The 18,311-nt window shown below is 46.1% G+C and overlaps 1 protein-coding gene across 7 annotated transcripts in view; it reads left to right on the forward strand.

Moving 5' to 3' along the window:
* Window positions 1-18,311, forward strand: part of LOC146857231 (uncharacterized) — a 479,140-nt gene that overhangs the window by 226,076 nt on the left and 234,753 nt on the right. For 6 of the 7 annotated variants that reach the window (XR_014979879.1, XM_085647722.1, XM_085647720.1 and 3 more), the window contains one exon: window positions 3,784-3,876. The exons of the other annotated variant lie outside the window; for it this stretch is intronic. Coding sequence is in view for 5 of the 6 variants with exons in the window: in XM_085647722.1 (XP_085503848.1) it covers window positions 3,784-3,876 (93 nt within the window). In the remaining variant the exon portion in view is untranslated. The remainder of the gene's footprint in view (window positions 1-3,783; window positions 3,877-18,311) is intronic. 7 annotated transcript variants of the gene reach the window in all.

Genomic DNA, 18,311 nt, shown 5'->3' on the forward strand with positions numbered 1-18,311 from the left:
GGCCTGAGTAAACACAACACACAAAATCGAAAATCCACTGCTAGTAGACATCACAACTCTGCCACAATTGTCGGTCTAAATGTAATTGTGCCATTGTACCACATGCAAAGTTGTATCCGTGCTGTTGCAGTTCAGTACGTGTCGGTGCCCTGCGATATTTGGCAAGTGAGAGCGGGTGACTTACTGGCTTTACATCGTATTTATTTAACCAGGAATGAGGAATATGACTTTAATGTAAAGCACACAAAGTGCTAAAAGCGAGCAGCACGGCCTGCCAGTGCCAGGGTGTTCCGTCCTTTGATGTACACAGTATTGATGCGAGTGTACATGTGTGTACACAAGGACGACGCGAGATTTTGTTTAGGGAAAAATGCTTCGTATGCAAACCTGTCCATGCGCGAACAGTGACAAAACCCCGAATCACCCGCACAAGCCATGTAGAGAAAAGTTGTGTTAACTACAAATGTATTGCACGAAAATACTGTATTCAACCAGGGGGATCCGTCATCCGTTAATTTTCATTTTTAATCATTATCAACTCCCAACTATTTTCTCAAAGCAGGCATTGTTGAAGGATTTAAATTAGAAGCAATATGGGGGGAGAATGTGAGCTAAAACCTGCACTTTTCGTCTTTTAGGGTGGGGGAGAGGGCTGTCAAGTCGGTCTGATGCGAAAAGCGCGCGTCAGTGTGTCTTTATGAGTGTTGTGTATTTGTGAGGTTCGTAGTGTATGCGTGTGTCTCTTTTGTGCGTTTCTACGTATTTGGGCGAAAGTATCATTTTAATGGGTTGCAACTTGCTACGTTCACAAACGTAACCGTGGGATTTGAGTCGGACTCGAGTCGGAGCTTAAAGTTCTAGGTTTGGCACTCCATGTTGGTTTTAAATTCCAGAACAGTGCCGCAAATGGCGTCTGCGAGGTTGCCCCTGCTGTGTGTCTGCACCACCCCACCCCCCGTTCAACAATAATTAGATAGAGCGCCCGCTCAGAGCAGCAGGAGGCCCTTCACCACCATGAAGTGAGTGACCAAACCTATACATATGGCACTAACTACTTTAAAAGAGCTCACTGAATTCCGTCATTCCACTGCTAAGAAATGTGCAACCTTTTGCAAAACATAGTTAAAAAACAAGTCTAATGACTTTATTGGTTAGTAAACACTAACGAGCAAAATAATTTCTTGAACACAGGCATCTGAAGTGATACTCGAATGGACAACTGACAACATTCTTCTGCAGGCCAAAAGTAGAACCATCACAAGAGTATATCAGTTCATCAAATTATTGTGCTGGAAACGAGGAATTAAGTTCCAAAATAAATTATACTGTTTCCCAGTGTGGGCTGGTAGACAGGCTTGAAAGAAATGTCAATAGTAAGTCCTAAAGTAGCGCCTTCTCTAGCAATGGACACTTCCCTTCTGGGAGCTATGTGCCTCGCCTCCTCGTGTGCAGCAAGTGCCCCCGTCGTTTGCTTGCCCTTGAACTGTGCCAGATATGTACTGTGCATTCCGTTGTTCCCTCACGGAGTCCACACACCGACGTACACCAGATGGGAGGCCCGGATAACTGGTCCAGCTGAGTTCATAGAGAACCAGAGCTGCGCGCCATGTATCGCCTTGCTCTGGTGCTTTCTATGAGCTTATTACACGTCTGATGCATTGCATGCACGTCCCCTCGTCCCCTTCGTTACTACTGAGGTGGAGTCCACCTCGAGAGACAGAAGAAAGAGGTACAAGAAAGCTAGAAATATTGCCCCTCCCCACGAGGGAGATTATCTGATGTTCTTTTTTCTGCCTCACAGAAACGAGATCGAGAGTTTCGGCCCCTGTTGGGCTCGAGTCAGTCCATCACTAGGGTTGCCACCTGGCTGATTTTTTTACTGGCACCAAGGTGTTTTAATGTCCCGCTCGTACAAACATCAGCAAAACCACCTAAAGCAACAGTTTTCAGCCCTTAACTGTACCTAATTCAAACAGCAAAAATTAATGGAAAACACTTTTAAAGAGATTCTAGAGCTACGGCTATAAGGCTTATAGGTATAGTCACATAAGGTGCCCAGTAACCGTTACATTTGCAATGCAAATGTTACGGTTACTGGCAATGAGTCAACAAGTGTCAAAACCAACGGAACAAGTAAATAAATGGACGGAGGCTGACAGGGGCTGTGCCTGTGAACGGAGCTATCCTCCACCCCAGCCCCGTCATTTCCCTGCTTGATAGGCCTCAGCTGTCCTCGCACGGCACATTGGCCAATGGCCACACTAAACATGCGCATTGCTCACTTGGGTAGGTGCTCGATATGGCCCTCTTCAGGGAAGCAAGCAGAAGCACGACACACTGGCAATCACTTCAACACCGTGTCTGGGGTGCTTAGCGCTATATAAATGAATGCAATGTCATTTAATTTCACTATAAATGGAATTGCAATTTTAAGTGTGTCAGTGCAGCAGCCATAGTAAGGAAATACATGCACTGTACACAAGTGGAAAAAGAACTGTCTTGGACATAGTAAAAAGTCATTAAATAAGAAGTGCACCAGTCAACTCTCACGCACACATCGCATCTGCAGAGCTGTAAAAACGGTATCTGTTCGTGAAATTCCAGTAAACCCACATTCCCAGCACGTGCACTTTCAGTGTGATGCATGTGGTTCAACTTCAACATCACACACCTCCACACATTGAGGGCCTAATTATGAGTTTTGGAGGTATTGTTACGCAGCAGAGCACACACAGCCCCCAGTAACACATATCCTTTCCTGATGCCTACGCACAATAATACTGCTCTAAACTGCGCATCACTGCATGGCAGGTTCAATGTTTCCTTAACTCCCAGGTTTTTCAAAAGCCGGAGGCGTTTGTTTCTTTCATTCAATCCAGGGTCATCCAGATCCTGTGTGGGCTGCAGGCTGGTTCACTTAGCCGGGTCTGGTGGCTCAGTGTACTAATGTATCCACTGCAGGGGAGTGTGTTTCACCTCATGGTCACAGGTTCAAATCCTGGCGGGTCCATCCAGCCTTTCATCCATCTGAGGTCGATAAAATGAGTACCATTGAGTTGGATAACAATAAGCATCTCTTATTCAGCGCCAAGAGACCTATGGGTGAACGTGTGCTTTACAAATACACGTTATGTTACTTAGAAACCTGTAGGCCTTGAAACACATCAGTGAGGAGGCAATTAGTCGACAATGGCGTCACCACGCTTCACTAGCAGCAGTGTTCACTTCACGACTTTAGAAATTGTATACAAAAAGCATTGAGCTGGTTTCTTGCATGTCGTTTGTATGCAAGGGCATAACTCGCAAACAATTTTCACGCATGCAACTGCTCAGGGAAGTTTGCATATTATGATAATGTATGGCAAAAGAAGATTTGGCAAGAGAGTACCTATATCCTCATTTTCTTTTCTGGACGCATCCCATTTTCCTTTAAGGAAAACGGGCTGCATTTAAAAAGAAAAAGATTGCTTTATTTAAAATAAATGGGCATTACAATAAAGAATAAATTACACTCACAATAGCATATTTTTGGGCATCTGTTGCCTGGATCGATTCCGAAGCAGATTTCTTACATTCCAATTCCAAGAGTCACTAAGATTTCGACTCATATCTTAACAAATAAGACAATGTGTATTGTGCAATAGGTACAAACGTCTGCACAACTTGACACTGAAGTCCCAGGATGAATCTGTTTTATGTATGATCCGAGGCCTGTGGTTCTTTATGATTAACAGTCTATGTGTTTGGGTGACGCAACTACATTTTGTTATATTTGCTTTTCAGCATCTGGTAAAGCCTCAAAGCAAAGAAGAAGAGGCAGCAACCTCCTTTGCTGCACTTGCGCCTCTACAACAGTCAACAACCCCAGCGTTTAAGGTAAGGAAACTGCTTCTGTATTTTATATTCTAGTAGTTAAGGGCTATGTAAGTTGTCTACTTGGTGGGTGGCCTCCACATGCACCAAACCTCATACGTTATACTTTGATTATTGACAGGTAACATTAACATTGGTAACACCATGAATACAGTAGAGCAACTACTTGCAAAGCCTTTCATTGGACTGAAACGTGAAGAAAGACTAATTTGTAAAACAACTAGGACCCCACCGGCCAGACCTAAACGTACAACAAAGTTCCCAAGACAGAGCGAAGATTTACACACGTTCTTTCTCAAACACCTGGTACACAAAAGTTGATTGGCTTACAGGGTGTACTTCAACAAATACTCTGTTCTGCTTCCCCTGCTTGCTGTTTGGTGGTGAAATTCCTTGGACAAAAAAAGGAGTAAAAGACTTGAAACATTTGTCAGATAAAGTAAAGAAGCATGCACACACAAAAATACATATGGAAAACCTGACGAGACTGGGAATGTTGGGAGACACACCGATTGTAGCCCACATAAGCGACGCCTACCGCAAAACAATAAAGAAACACAATGAAGCAGTTGATAGGAATAGACACATACTATCAAAAATCATTGATTGCATTCATTTCTGTGGTGCTTTTGAACTGGCATTACGAGGGCATGATGAATCTCAAAGTTCCGCAAATCCTGGTATATTCAGAGGCCTTGTGGATTTAATAGCAAGCATAGACCGTGAAATGGAAGCACATCTAGCATGTGCTACAGTCTTCAAGGGCACCTCTAAAATAATACAAAATGAACTGCTTGAGAGCATGCTAGAGATTGTAAAAAGCAATATCGTGCAAGAGTTGAAAAACACCAACTTTGTGGCTATTCAGGCTGATGATACCACTGATGTGGCCACTAAAACACAGTCTGTACTGATTTTTCGGTACCTTGACAATGACAGCAGAGTTGTGGAGAGGTTCTATGGTTTCACTCATTTAAGAGACTCTAGTGCAGAAAGCATTCTTCAGCTATTCTACAAGCCTCAAAAACAAAAACTGATTGCACAAAGCTATGATGGTGCTGCTGTAATCAGTGGAACCTCCGGTGGAGTACAAAAAAAAATTAGAGATGTGTACCCTAATGCCCATTATGTGCATTGCTATGCCCACCAACTTAATCTGATTATGCAACAAGCAGTAGGAAAGATCTCTGAGGTACAGATATCTTTATGGATGTAGGAGGAATGGCAGCATTCTTCTCACGTTCCCCCAAAAGAACGGAGGTACTTCATATGATTGTCAACAGAAGGATTCCAAAGGGAGGCCCAACTCGTTGGAATTTTCACATACGTACAATCAGCCTAATATACCAATATAGGGTTGACCTTGAAAAATGTTTCGACACCATAGAAGCCAATGTAAATCCAAAGGTGGAAGGTGCACTCATTGAGATTCAACACAAAATCAAGTAGTCCAAAAAACGTAATAATTTTCTCTTTATTCCGATAATTTTAACACGAACAGCACACAGCCAACGCGTTTTGTTCCAAGCGGGAACTTCGTCAGGGCTAATAATACAACCTCGCGATACCAATAAAAGCTAATCAGCTGTTTACCACCCGTGTTAGATATTACCTAGCAAAAGCGACATTTAAAGCCATTTTACTTACCATCTGCATTCTTTGCCACAGTATAATTTTACTACACAACAGAATCTATGTAATTTCACTCTATTTATTATGCAAATCACAAAACCTATGTTATTTTAATCCACACTTTTAAGTAAATTAGATGTTCGAGGCATATGAGCTGCAGATCACACACTAACATTAGATCGCCATCTGGTGTTGGGCTCGGATGCTTGCACCTTGTTGTTGTCTGGGAAGAAGCCTTTGTAGTCACGAGATAGGTGACTCCTCCTTTGGATGATAGTGCGCATGGGCATCGACTTCATCCTTAGATAGTTTTTTTCCGCCATTGGGTTCGGATGCAACTTTTGCACTCCGGTTCAAAACTTCCATTTCAAACTTTTTCAATGTGCAAAACTTTCACAAACTCTTCGGATTAACTTCGAACATCGATATCTTCGCTCCTTTCATCGGCCCGATTCCAGTCGTCGACACAGGCCGCTGGGCCTATCGACGCCTTAAGGCCTAAGGCTCATGGAAAGGACGCCATTCAAGAAATGCCCCCAGTGTGGTGCAAAGTTCCCGCACAGTGACCATCATAAGGTCTGCAACCTGTGCCTCTCGCCAGAACACTACGAGTCAAGCTGTCCAGCCTGCGCATCCTTTCAATCGAAGAAGACTATTCGAGATCGAAGGGCTCGACGACACATCATGGCGCAGAGATCAGCTCCGGAACCAGAGGACATCTTCGATGTATGCCCAGATATCTCAGAAGAAGATTCCGAGGATCTCAAAATCGTGTCAGAGGCAGAAGACTCAGACGACCCCATCACTCCTGGTCAGCGAGTGAGTACTACTGCCCCTACCCCAACCCCACCACCAAAACAAAAGGCACTGGTCAAGACTTCACCTGTTGGCCCCAATCGTGACCGAAAACACACTTCAGAAGTCCCACCTCCGTGCCCGGCCCCGAAGAAAAAAGACAAGCCTTCCAGTAGCTCGGGACCGAGCAAACCGCATATAATTGTCTCACCGGCTCCTTCGGCACATAAGCCAAAGAAACACTCGGCTCCGAAATCTATTCCGACTCCTTCCATGTCAAAAGACAAACCGGCCCCGAAAACCTCGAGACTCGTGGATAAACTGTCTTCGAACGCTTCTAAGCCTAAGGATCCCCCCTCCGCTCCGAAACCCAAATCCTCGGAACCGAAAGACAAGCCTAAGGATTCTACCACGCCTCCTAAGGCCAAAGAGCATGAAACTCAACAACAGCCCCTCTTGGAACCGAAAAAATCGACACCGAAAGCGGTCATCGAGGAAGAGGAACTTTTTCATCCAGATCCTATCGATCCTAAGCAGAAAAAGATCTATATTAATCCTAAAACAGGACATGTCACAGCTGTGCCATGCAAGAACAGGAAGTTACACACCGCACATGCCCCTCCAGTGCCTGTGAAGGAGGACTCTGCTACATCACCTATGCCTCCTATACTTCCTTCTAACCCCCTTCCTCTCCCTAAATCTGTTACACCACCTCTGCCTGTAACTTCTCCAACACATACACCACCACAGGAGGATGATAATGATGACCTAGGGGCGGGGGGAGACCCTGATCCATTCACAGATCCAGACGACCCACCACAAGGTGATTGGGATTACACTGTCCCAATAGATCTACCAGACCTCCCCAGGCATACCCCTCAAAACCATCTCCCCCAGACGATAATATTGGTTTTGGACAATTGCTTAATAGGGCTGCCGTTTTTCACGGTGTTAAAATGCACTCAGACACAGCAGAGGAGGACTTCCTTTAAGACACATTTGAAGTCCCAAAAAACAGTGCAAATATTACCAATGATTAAAGGGGTCATTAAACATGCCCCTGACGTGTTCAAAGATCCCATACGTGCCAGGATTCTTAATCCTAGGATAGCTAAAAAATATAGACCTGCTCCTGAAGACCCTGCTTACATTAAGGGACAACTGCCTTTGGATTCTCGAGTAGTTTCCAACGCTAGAAAGCGCGCCAACTCACAAACCTCCGGGGATGCACCACCCCCAGATAAGGAATCCAAATTACTGGACACATCTGGCAAAAGAGTAGCTGCGCAGGCCGCCAATCACTGGCGCATAGCCAACACCCAAGCACTGCTGGCTAGATATGATAGGGCCCACTATGACCAACTGGAAACCCTATTACAGCATTTGCCTGACCAATACAAAACTCAGGCAAATTATCTCATCCAAGAGGGCAAACTAATATCAAACGCTTCAATTAAATGCGCCCTTGACGCAGCAGACACTGCCTCTAGATCCATCAATACCAGTGTACTGCTCTGGCGACATGCCTGGCTGCGCATTTCAGGCTTTAAGCAAGAGGTCCAGCCAACCATCCTGAACCAGCCGTTCAACCAAGAACAACTATTTGGACCGGCTGTAGACACTGCTCTTGAAAAAATTAAGAAAGACACAGAGACTACTAAGTACACGGGAGCGTTACAATCTCCGCAAACACGTGGCTCCTTTCGTCGCTCCTTTTACAGAGGAGCCTCCAAGAACATGGGCACAGACACCTCATCTTCCTTTAAAACCACTACACAAACATCCCCCGATAGAGGATATTTTAGAAGTGGATACAGAGGAAATAACAATAGGGAGAGGCCGAGGTAACAACAACACTCTCACCTCCTTTACTACAAAACAGTGACTTCCCTCCACTCCCACCAAACCATTCCACTCCGGTCGGGGGAAGATTATCACAGTTCCTACTTGTCTGGAATTCCATCACAACAGACAAGTGGGTAAGACAAATTATCCAGTATGGCTACTGCCTGGAACTTACAGCTACCCCCACACATACCACCCATGCGGCGTCCAATGAACACACATCATCTCACGCTCTTAAAACAAGAAGTTCTCTCACTGCTTCAAAAGCACGCAATAGAGCCTGTTCCTTTACCACATCAAGGAACAGGGGTTTACTCGCTGTATTTCCTACTACCCAAAAAGGACTTGACTCTAAGACCAATACTCGACTTCAGACCCCTCAATCTGTATATACACTCGGATCATTTTCACATGATCACCCTCCAACAAGTGCTCCCACTGTTGCAACAAGGCGACTTCCTTGCCACACTAGATCTCAAGGACGCTTACTTCCACATTCCCATACATGCTGCTCACAGGAAGTATCTAAGGTTCGTATTGGACGGACAACACTATCAGTTCAAAGTCCTTCCATTCGGAGTCACCACCGCACCCAGAGTATTCACAAAATGTCTTGCGGTGGTGGTAGCACATTTGAGAAGACAACAGATCCATGTCTTCCCATATCTGGACGACTGGCTAATAAAAGCCAAGTCATTCAACCAATGTGTTCAACACACTCCCCAAACCATCCAAACATTACACAACTTGGGGTTCACAGTCAACTACACCAAGTCACATCTCCAGCCCTCTCATATACACCAATATCTAGGGGCCACAATAAACACTTCCACAGCTCTGGCATATCCCAGTCCAGACAGGATAGCCAGTATACAAACCCTCATTCCAAAATTTCAGGCCCAACACTCTCTCCCAGCCAGAGTGTTCATGCAACTCATAGGCTTGACGGCATCTTGCATCTTTATTGTACCTTATGCAAGACTTCAAATGCGTCTCTTACAGGAATGTCTAGCACATCAGTGGAATTAGGCTCAAGGACAACTTACAGATCTGGTGTTGGTAGACAGCCGCACACATCGCTCTCTGCAGTGGTGGAACACAACAAACTTGTCCAAAGGGCGGCCATTCCTCGAACCTGTTCCACAGATAGTGTTTACAACAGACGCATCACTCACATGATGGGGAGCCCATCTCCTCGGGAATACAACTCAAGGCAAATGGACCACTCAACAAAAGTGCTCCACATCAATCACCTGGAGTTACTAGCAATATTTCTTGCATTAAAATCATTCCAAGTACACGTACAAAACAAAGCTGTCCTGATCTGGACAGACAACATGACAGCCATGTATTACATACAAAAACAGGGAAGCACACATTCTCTGCAGCTGTCCCAGCTCGCACAGAACATTTGGAGATGGGCCATCCCACAAAATATATACCTACTTGCGGAACACCTTCCAGGAGTTCACAATCAGATGGCGAATCTGTTAAGTCGACAGATACAGCAGATTCACGAATGGGAACTACATCCCCAACTTCTTCTACCATTTTTCCAAATGTGGGGCCAACCAGACATAGATCTGTTTGCCACACACAAAAACGCAAAATGCCCAATCTTCGCTGCCATTTTTCCACACCCATTGTCCAAGGGCAATGCGATATGGATGAACTGGTCAGGCAGATTTGCATATGCTTTTCCGCCACTCCCACTAACTCCACTAGTGGTACGCCAGCTCCGGCAACAGTCGCTCAAACTAATCCTAGTAGCTCCCACATGGGCACGCCAACCGTGGTTCACAACACTATTGGAACTCTCACTAGTTCCACACCAAAAACTACGCCTGTCCCCATCCTTGTTAACACAGAACCATGGAGAGATCAGACATCCAGATCCAGGTCAGCTGAATCTGGCGATCTAGCTCCTGATGTCCTAGAGTCCGGTTACCTTAACCTACCACCAGACTGTATGAACATCATTAAAGCAGCCAGACGCCCTACTACTAGAGCTTGCTATGCTGCAAAATGGAAAAGATTTGCCATTTACTACACTAACAACCATATTGATCCACTGGATGCCTCCATCCAGAACATCATTTGCTACTTACTACACTTGCAAAGATGTAATCTAGCATATTCATCCATATGTTTACATCTAGCAGCACTTGCTGCTTATTTACAAAACAGACAACACTTGTCACTATTTAGAGTCCCTGCAATTAAAGCCTTTAGGGAGGGCCTGAAAAGAATCATTCCTCCCAGGTTGCCACCCTCTCCAGTATGGAATCTAAATATTGTTCTTACTAGGCTCATGGGACCCCCATTTGAACCTCTACATAAATGTGAATTGCAGTTCCTCACATGGAAAGTAGCTTTCCTTATTGCAATCACCTCTCTCAGAAGAGTAAGTGAGATCCAGGCTTTAACCATACAGGAACCATTCTTAACAAATACATCGTAACAAGGTGGTTCTCAGAACAAATCCAAAATTCCTTCCTAAAGTCATCTCTCCATTTCATCTTAACCAATCGGTGGAGTTACCAGTGTTTTTTCAAAACTCAGACTCCGTAGCGGAGAGAGCTCTACACACCCTAGATGTAAAAAGAGCCCTACTTTATTACATTGACAGAACTAAATCCTTTCGCAAGACAAAACAATTGTTTGTAGCTTTCTCCCCACCGCATAAAGGTAACCCCATCTCCAAAGCTGGGATTGCAAGGTGGATCGTTAAATGTATCCAAATATGCTACCAAAAAGCTAAACGCACATTGACAATTCACCCTAGAGCACACTCCACACGCAAACTAGGGTCCTCCATGGCATTCTTGGGGAACATTCCCCTAGAAGACATCTGTAAGGCAGCAACATGGTCTACAACACACACCTTCACTAAACACTATCGTGTTGACGTGCAAGCCAAGCAACAAGCTTCTGTGGGCCAAGCTGTTCTTAAAACTCTTTCAAACTACTGCAACCGATACAGGAGACCACCGCTAGGGGAGATACTGCTGTACAGTCTGTGCTAGTGTGTGATCTGCAGCTCATATGCCTCGAACGGAAAATGCTACTTACTAGTATGCATCTGTTCTTGGCATGTAGAGCTGCAGGTCCACACACACCCACCCACCTCCCCGGGACCTGTATCTGTTCCAGTTCTATCTTACTTAGATATACACACATGAACATCTTTTTCTTTCTACTAACTCCATCATTTCCCATTATGGCGAAAAACAATCTAAGGATGGAGTCGATGCCCATGCGCACTATCGTCCAAGGGAGGAGTTGCCTATCTCGTGACTACAAAGACTTCTTCTAAGACAACAACAAGGTGCAAGCATCCGAGCCCAACACCTGATGGCGATCTAATGGTAGTTTGTGGATCTGCAGCTCTACATGCCAAGAACAGATGCATACTGGTAAGTAGCATTTTCCTTTGCAAAGCCAGTTAGTTTTCCCACATGTAGTGTCTAATAAAGGTGCATTTGTTGATTAGTACATGCTTTCAAACAGTTAGTATCATTAAAGTTATAAGGTTATTAATTTCCAAGGGGTACAAAAAATATTTTGTTTCCCCTGCTCCATCATGCTAAGGGGAGTAATATTACCAGAGGTGTTACAGACTGCTGTGTTTGCCTTACCATCGGGGAAGGCGGCATTCCTTTGGAATTTTATGAGGAATTCTTTACAGAGATACAGCAGGAAATGTTATATCTCCTAAATGAAGTTAAAACCGGCAACCTTCCCCCTAGGGCATGGGGTGTTGCTAATATAATTCTTTTTAAAGAAAGTTAAAGACGCCGTTGCTACGGGCTCATATAGACCAGTCACGCTGCTTAATAGTGATGTGAAGGTATATTCTAAAATCTTTGCCACCCGATTAGCTGGTGTTATACACCAACTGGTGTCTGAGTGGCAACACGTGTTCATCCCAGGCAGAGGAACCACTGATCACGTTCAGAGGGTCATATCCCTCTTTGATGCAACAGACGTTCTGGCCAAACCGATGGGGGTGGCTTTACTGGATGCAGAAAATGCCTTCAACTGCGTGTCATAAGCCTTTTAGTGGAAAATTCTGGAAGACAATTGTCTGGGAAGTAATTTCATCTGTGCAATCCGAGCAATGTAATACAAGACTATAGCCTACGGCAAATAATGAGACAAGCATCTGAGCCCTTTTCAATTGAAAGGGGTACGAGACAGGGGTGTCCCATCTCCCCTTTGCTATTTGCATTATTTATTGACCCCTTTCTTAGGAGGTTAGAGGCCTAACCGGATATTGTACCTGTTAGTTTACAGGGCTGGGACACGAAAACCCTGACCTATGAGTACGATGTGGCTATAGTCACCAGCGAGATAGATAAAGCTCTGTGGGTGGTTGAGGAGATTGCAGAGAACTTTGGAAGTAGATCTGGGTTTTTGCTGAATAAGGCCAAAACGCAAGTCTTGATAAATAGTCACACATTTGCCTTGGACAGCAGGATAACGAGTGAAGCTACTTATCTAGGTATATGCATTACCCCTAAGGTGGGACATATAATTGATTTGAACTTGGTCCCCATTCTTGAGAAAGCTACGGAGGATTTTAAAGGGTGGGAGAATTTGAGATTGCCTATAATGGGAAGATGTAATTTAGTCTAGATAGTGTTCTTCCCTAAATTGTTATATGTGTTTCGATCTGGCCCTCTGGAATTCAACAGTGAATGGTTTAAGAAAATTGATGGATTGGTAGCAAGCTTTATCTTGGCATATGGGAAAACTAGAAAAGCTAATAAATTCATGTGTCTACCCAGAGAAAAAGGGGGATGGGCGCTTCCTAACTTTAGACTATATTATCTCGCTGCCGCTATGCAGTGCTATAATATATTGTTTACTAGTCAGGCTACAGAGCGCCGCATAGGCACTCATGTACCTTCCATATATGAACTATTGAGAGGCAATGCAGTCTATGGATGCTTAATGAAGTTTTTTGAACCATGCTGTTTTAAGCTAACCCGCTTCAAGACGCTGTACACTGCATATAGAAACTGGGCGGTGGTTTGAAAGACAATTGGGGTAGGTAGGTATAGCAGATATACTCCCCTGATTCAGAATGGACAACTGCCCTGCATATTTCATGACAGCTGCTTACTGTGAATTTGCTCGCACCCTTCAATGTGATTTGTAGCAAATTTAATGTGGGGCCACAGGATTTTTTTAAGTACTTACAGATCAGGGATTTTTTTATAAAAAGATTGGGGGAATAGCTGGCTTTGATCATATACCCTTGATGGAAGTGATGATAAAAAAAACTCTACCCCTTCCATTTCGCAGCTATATGGATGTTTGCTGGAACTGGTATCCGATGGTCTGGAGAAACACTGTGGGAAATGGCAGGATAAACTTGAGATGGCTGATTCTGGCTTCCTGGAATCACTGAAGTTGGGTGGGATGATTATGTTTGCGTTGTATTTGCAGTCACAACACTATAAGACGTTGTTTGATCTTTATATAACCCCAGCAAAGAGCGCAAAATGGGGTGGGGGGGTGTAGCAGGGACTAGGTGCCCTAGATGCCAAGCGATGGAGGTGGATTTGGTACATATGTTTTATTCTTGCCCCAGCTAAAAACCGCTAGAATAAGAAATCGCTGGCTTTTTAAGAGAGGTATTAAAATGTAAAATCATCCCGTCACCACAACTTATGTTATTGGGTGTGGATAAGACCATGTCGGGCCTGGGATGGAAATACCTTTTATTGCAATGACAGTCTACAGACTGTGCATCTCCTCATCATGGTTAGATATTTCACCTCCAACCTTTCAGCAATAGAAGGGGCGCTTTTTGCACATATATCAATTTGAAGTGGCTCTGTATGCTCGTAAGGGCATACAGGCAAAAAGGAATGGAAGAAAGGTATGGGGAGTGTTAACGACTTGGCTGTATATGTTTAATTAATGATCTACTTTTAACCCCTGAGTATGCTTATAAGCTCAACTGTATAATGAATTGTTGCGGCCACCACATTTTTTCACATTGTTTATCCTGGTCAGCTTTTTTGATATCCTGCTAACGAACTGGACTGTATAATGAATTAAGTGCTGCTACTGCATTTTTGTATAATATTTATTATGGCTAGTTTATTAATTCCACATGTTACATATTTATCTACACTTGCTGATATTGTCTGTGTTATTGGATAAGAAAATTATTTAAAAAAAAACATCAGGTATAGAGGAGTGCGAGAGAGAGAAAACATCAGCGAAACAACAGTTCACTTACGAAATGAAATACTAATTCACAGTGTGCAACTAGTCTGAAAAGCCAACCCCACGGCCGTTAGAGTATAGCAAAGGCAGCATCACCAGCCGATGATGTGCAAAGTCTCTAGGAAAGTCTTTTAGGAACAGCTGGTTCTGCCAGCCAAAGAATCAGGAATCAGCACGGCATGCAGCATACCACGAACGCAGAACAGGTCACCAATCTTGTGAAGGGGCCGAGGAACACTTTCCCACAGGAGTCTTTATAGTACGCTACTTCCTTTCTTCAGATAAAATGTTGCATTCTCTCTCTCATCAGCAAGCCTCTCTATTGGTTATTCACGATAGTATGACAATCTACTGACAGTGACTTTCATATTATTTTCTAAACACTCTTTGTCTAAATATTGTACAATTTCCAAGAGAAGAAGAGGAAAAGAACCTAGTTACAAATGTATACTAAATCTAGCAAACATTCTTGTCATCTACAACCCTCGCCTAGATAGGAAGGAACTTTAAAGACTTTTTAGAAACAAGCTATATATATAAATATACTTCAAGGAAGCATTTGTAACATTTGAAGGACAGGAGCACGGAAAGCACATCCCCTAACAATTCTGAGGCCTACATTATTTTAACAAAACAGAGAATAATTTCTAAAAACCTACACTACTTTCACGAAAAATAAAACTGTTTCTTTGTTGTTTATTTTTCTGCAGTTAGGAAGACAGAATAACATCAGCTAGCATTATTGTCATTATGTTGACTAAGAAATCAAACTATCGTGCCTTGTGCACAGTTCACGTTATACACTCTTGTATTATATGTTAGTAGTTCCACGCATTTTAGTAAAAAACATGCAATAGAGTTGATTTCATCAAGCGGATTTTATTTACAAAACTCGTGCTCCAGCACTGCATTTAATTGATGCAACGCGAGCCGTGCGTTGTAGAAACAAAAAAATAAGGTAAAACCTTAATTTTCCTTACAGTGGACTTTTCAATCGGCCCAAATAACGCGATAAGCAAAGCGCTCCTCTAAATCCAATTTCCGAAGGAAATGCGATCCGCAAGGCTGTATTCCGCCACAAGTTATAACAAAAATGTAAATAGTAAAATCCAAACAAGGCAATTCTGCACTGGGTTCCCGGTGTTTAAACACTCGTCGCAAAAATTGTTGAGTAAATGCTTTTGAAAATTGAAGTTTATTAGTTAAAACACCTGATACAGGGATACATCCTTCATGACCTACCTTCCCGTCCAGCTGTCTTCAGTGAACTGTCACAACAATTCAGGACATGATATATGTTGACGGGTGGTATGGAACCAGGTTTATAAATGAAAACATAAACTTATGCCAATCAAATACAAATGAAAACATGAGCACATGCAAAACACGCGCTTAACTATAAATAAAGAATAAAAGAACACACCAGACTTCATGGGGGTATGGGTTCCGTTTGATAAAGGACATGCTCAAAGTATATAAATTCTGATCTGATAGAGACTACTAGCCGCAGATTCCTTCACGTAGAATTATCCCCAGGTGTGAGACTGGATCCGGAAAACTTTTTGCCCAGCATCCCTGTGCGCCGAGGGGATGGCACCATGCGACTCCGCCCAGGGGACGTCCGTTCACGTGACGTCAGCGAGGTCACATAAGTCCCACCCCGGCGCGCCTACGTCAGTTTTTTCCTTTTCCGCGTGCAACGCGAATCCGGTTTGTGCTCTAGGCCTGTTTAGGCCTTTCCCTTCTGCTACTGCTGTGTGGCAACAGTGTGCGAAAGCCTTCGGGCTTTAAAACTTGTTCATTGTGTGGCCGCCTCATGTTGGCGACGGATCCTCACCCCATCTGTATGTGGTGTTTGGGGGAGCACCACGACTCCACTGATTGTGAGGCGTGCCAGCAGATGAAGCCGAAGTCCTGGCGTGAGAGCCGGATGAAACTTCTTTCGGCTTGTGTGTCCAGGTCGTCGTCATCTCGCCCGGCCCCTCAGGATGGTTCTCAGACCCGCGGCTTCCCTCGCCGACTTCATCTTCTCCCAGGTCGCAAGTGCGCCGCTCACCTCTTGGTAAGTGTCGCAGTTTGTCCCCGAGGGTCGGGTTCCGGCCTGTCGGGGGTGTGGGCTCTCTGCGGGTGGTGCGTCCCCTTATCCGACGTTTCCCGGCGTGGGGGCCACCAGAGCTCAGATGGAGACATATGCGGCGGCTTTGCAGGCCTCGCTGGCTTCTCCTCCTCCTCCTCCTCCTTCCCCTCCTGGGACGTCAGCAGATCCCTTGCAGTGTCCGGGGCCCTCCGCGGCGTCACCGGCGGCTCCGGTCCCTGCGCCGACTGGTTCGGCTCCGGGCTCGGAGGATGTGGTGCCATTGGAGTGCGGCCCTTCAGGGGTCCCTCCTTCGGACCACGGCGCCTCTGCTTCGCCGCAAACTCCCGTGGGAGTCCCTGTGGTGTCGCGGGAGGTTGCTGGGGCTCGAGTCGGCGGTGGGACCTTCTCTCCCGAGCCCCTCTTGGTCCTCGGGACCGGCAGCGACTTTGTCCGAGGCCGAGATGACTCCGCTATGGCGCCGGCAGCTGCTGGCCCTGGCGGCGCCACAGGGGTCGGCGGAGGTCCCGTCACGCCCTGTCATGAGTCCCCGGGCATTTCTCATCCCTCCGCGCAGGCGGCTGCCTCGTCGGAGGTCAGGTCAGCCCGGTTCTGGCGCCTTCCCTTCACCACCCCGGCTCCGGTCCAGTCTCCTGTGCCGTGTGCTGTGTCGGGGGTCGCCCCGGCGTCTCCTCCGGTGCCGGTCGGCGTCCTGCCTGAGGTTGCAGACTCTTCGGCGCCGGGCCGACAACGGGTCGTTGACTCGTCTTCGGACGCCTCCTCTTCTCCAGAGGTTCGGCGGTTGCTGGTGACATCCTCGCCGGAGACCGTCCGCCGCGTCGTGGCTTTTTCCCCGACGTCGTCTAAAGGCGGCTCCTCGCAGTCTCCACGACCGTGGTCTTTGCCGGAGGAGCCGCAAGTCCCCCACTCTTCGGTCCCTCTTCCTTCCTTTCGGCCTTGGCCCTTCCTTCCTCCGGTTGGCTCGGGGGATGGCCGCCTTAGCTTGCAGCCATCACCTAACGAGGAGCTGCTTTCCCCTCCGTGGGGCCCTACGGAGGCGGGTGTGGCTTTTCCCAGTGCTGTTTCCACGGCTGTGGGAATTTTGCGCATGGTTGATCCAGCTATCCATTTTTCCGCAGATCATCTTCTGGAGGTTCTCCATCAGGGCTCTGGTGGTAGGGAACTGTTGCTTCCCTTTGAGGGTTCACTCCACTCTTCTCTCTTGGGGACCTGGGGCCGCCCCCCACGGGGGACCCGGTGCCCCAGCACTTTCTGCACCGCCACCATCCGGCACACTGTGATCCGGTGTGCCTTTCTCTTCACCCTTCGACCAGAGGCCCCTTTTTGCAGTCTGCCTTCCCTGCTTTGCCGACGGCGTTGTCTCCCCCTTCACGGGAGGCCCTCTGGCTGGACTCCTGGGGCCGCAATATGTTTGCCTCAACCAGTGCGGCTCTGCGGGCCCTTAACACACTGTGTGTTTTGGCTAGGGCCACTTCTTGCTTGTGGGACTCGGCGGAGTCCCTTATGTCTGCCGCTTCTCAGGAGGGTGCCTGTGTGGATTTGAGACATCACGTCTTGGATGGTCGGGAGCTGGCGGCGTTTATCCTTGGCTCCACTCTGGGCATCTCTGATGTGCTGGGTCGTGCCATAGCTTCTTCAGTTGCCCTTCGTCGCCATGCCTGGCTTCGGGACAGTGTGTTCCCGGAGAATATTCGAGAACGGCTGGTGGACCTTCGCTTTGATGATGCTCTTTTGTTCCATGCCCCTGCGGACTCAACCATCCAGAGGTTCTTGGCGGGGCTTCGTCCTCCTCCTCCTTCTTCTCCTCCTCAGTGACCTGCGTAGGCTC

This window comes from Triturus cristatus, chromosome 3_2, assembly GCF_964204655.1.
Source record: "Triturus cristatus chromosome 3_2, aTriCri1.1, whole genome shotgun sequence".
Lineage (NCBI taxonomy): Eukaryota > Metazoa > Chordata > Amphibia > Caudata > Salamandridae > Triturus > Triturus cristatus.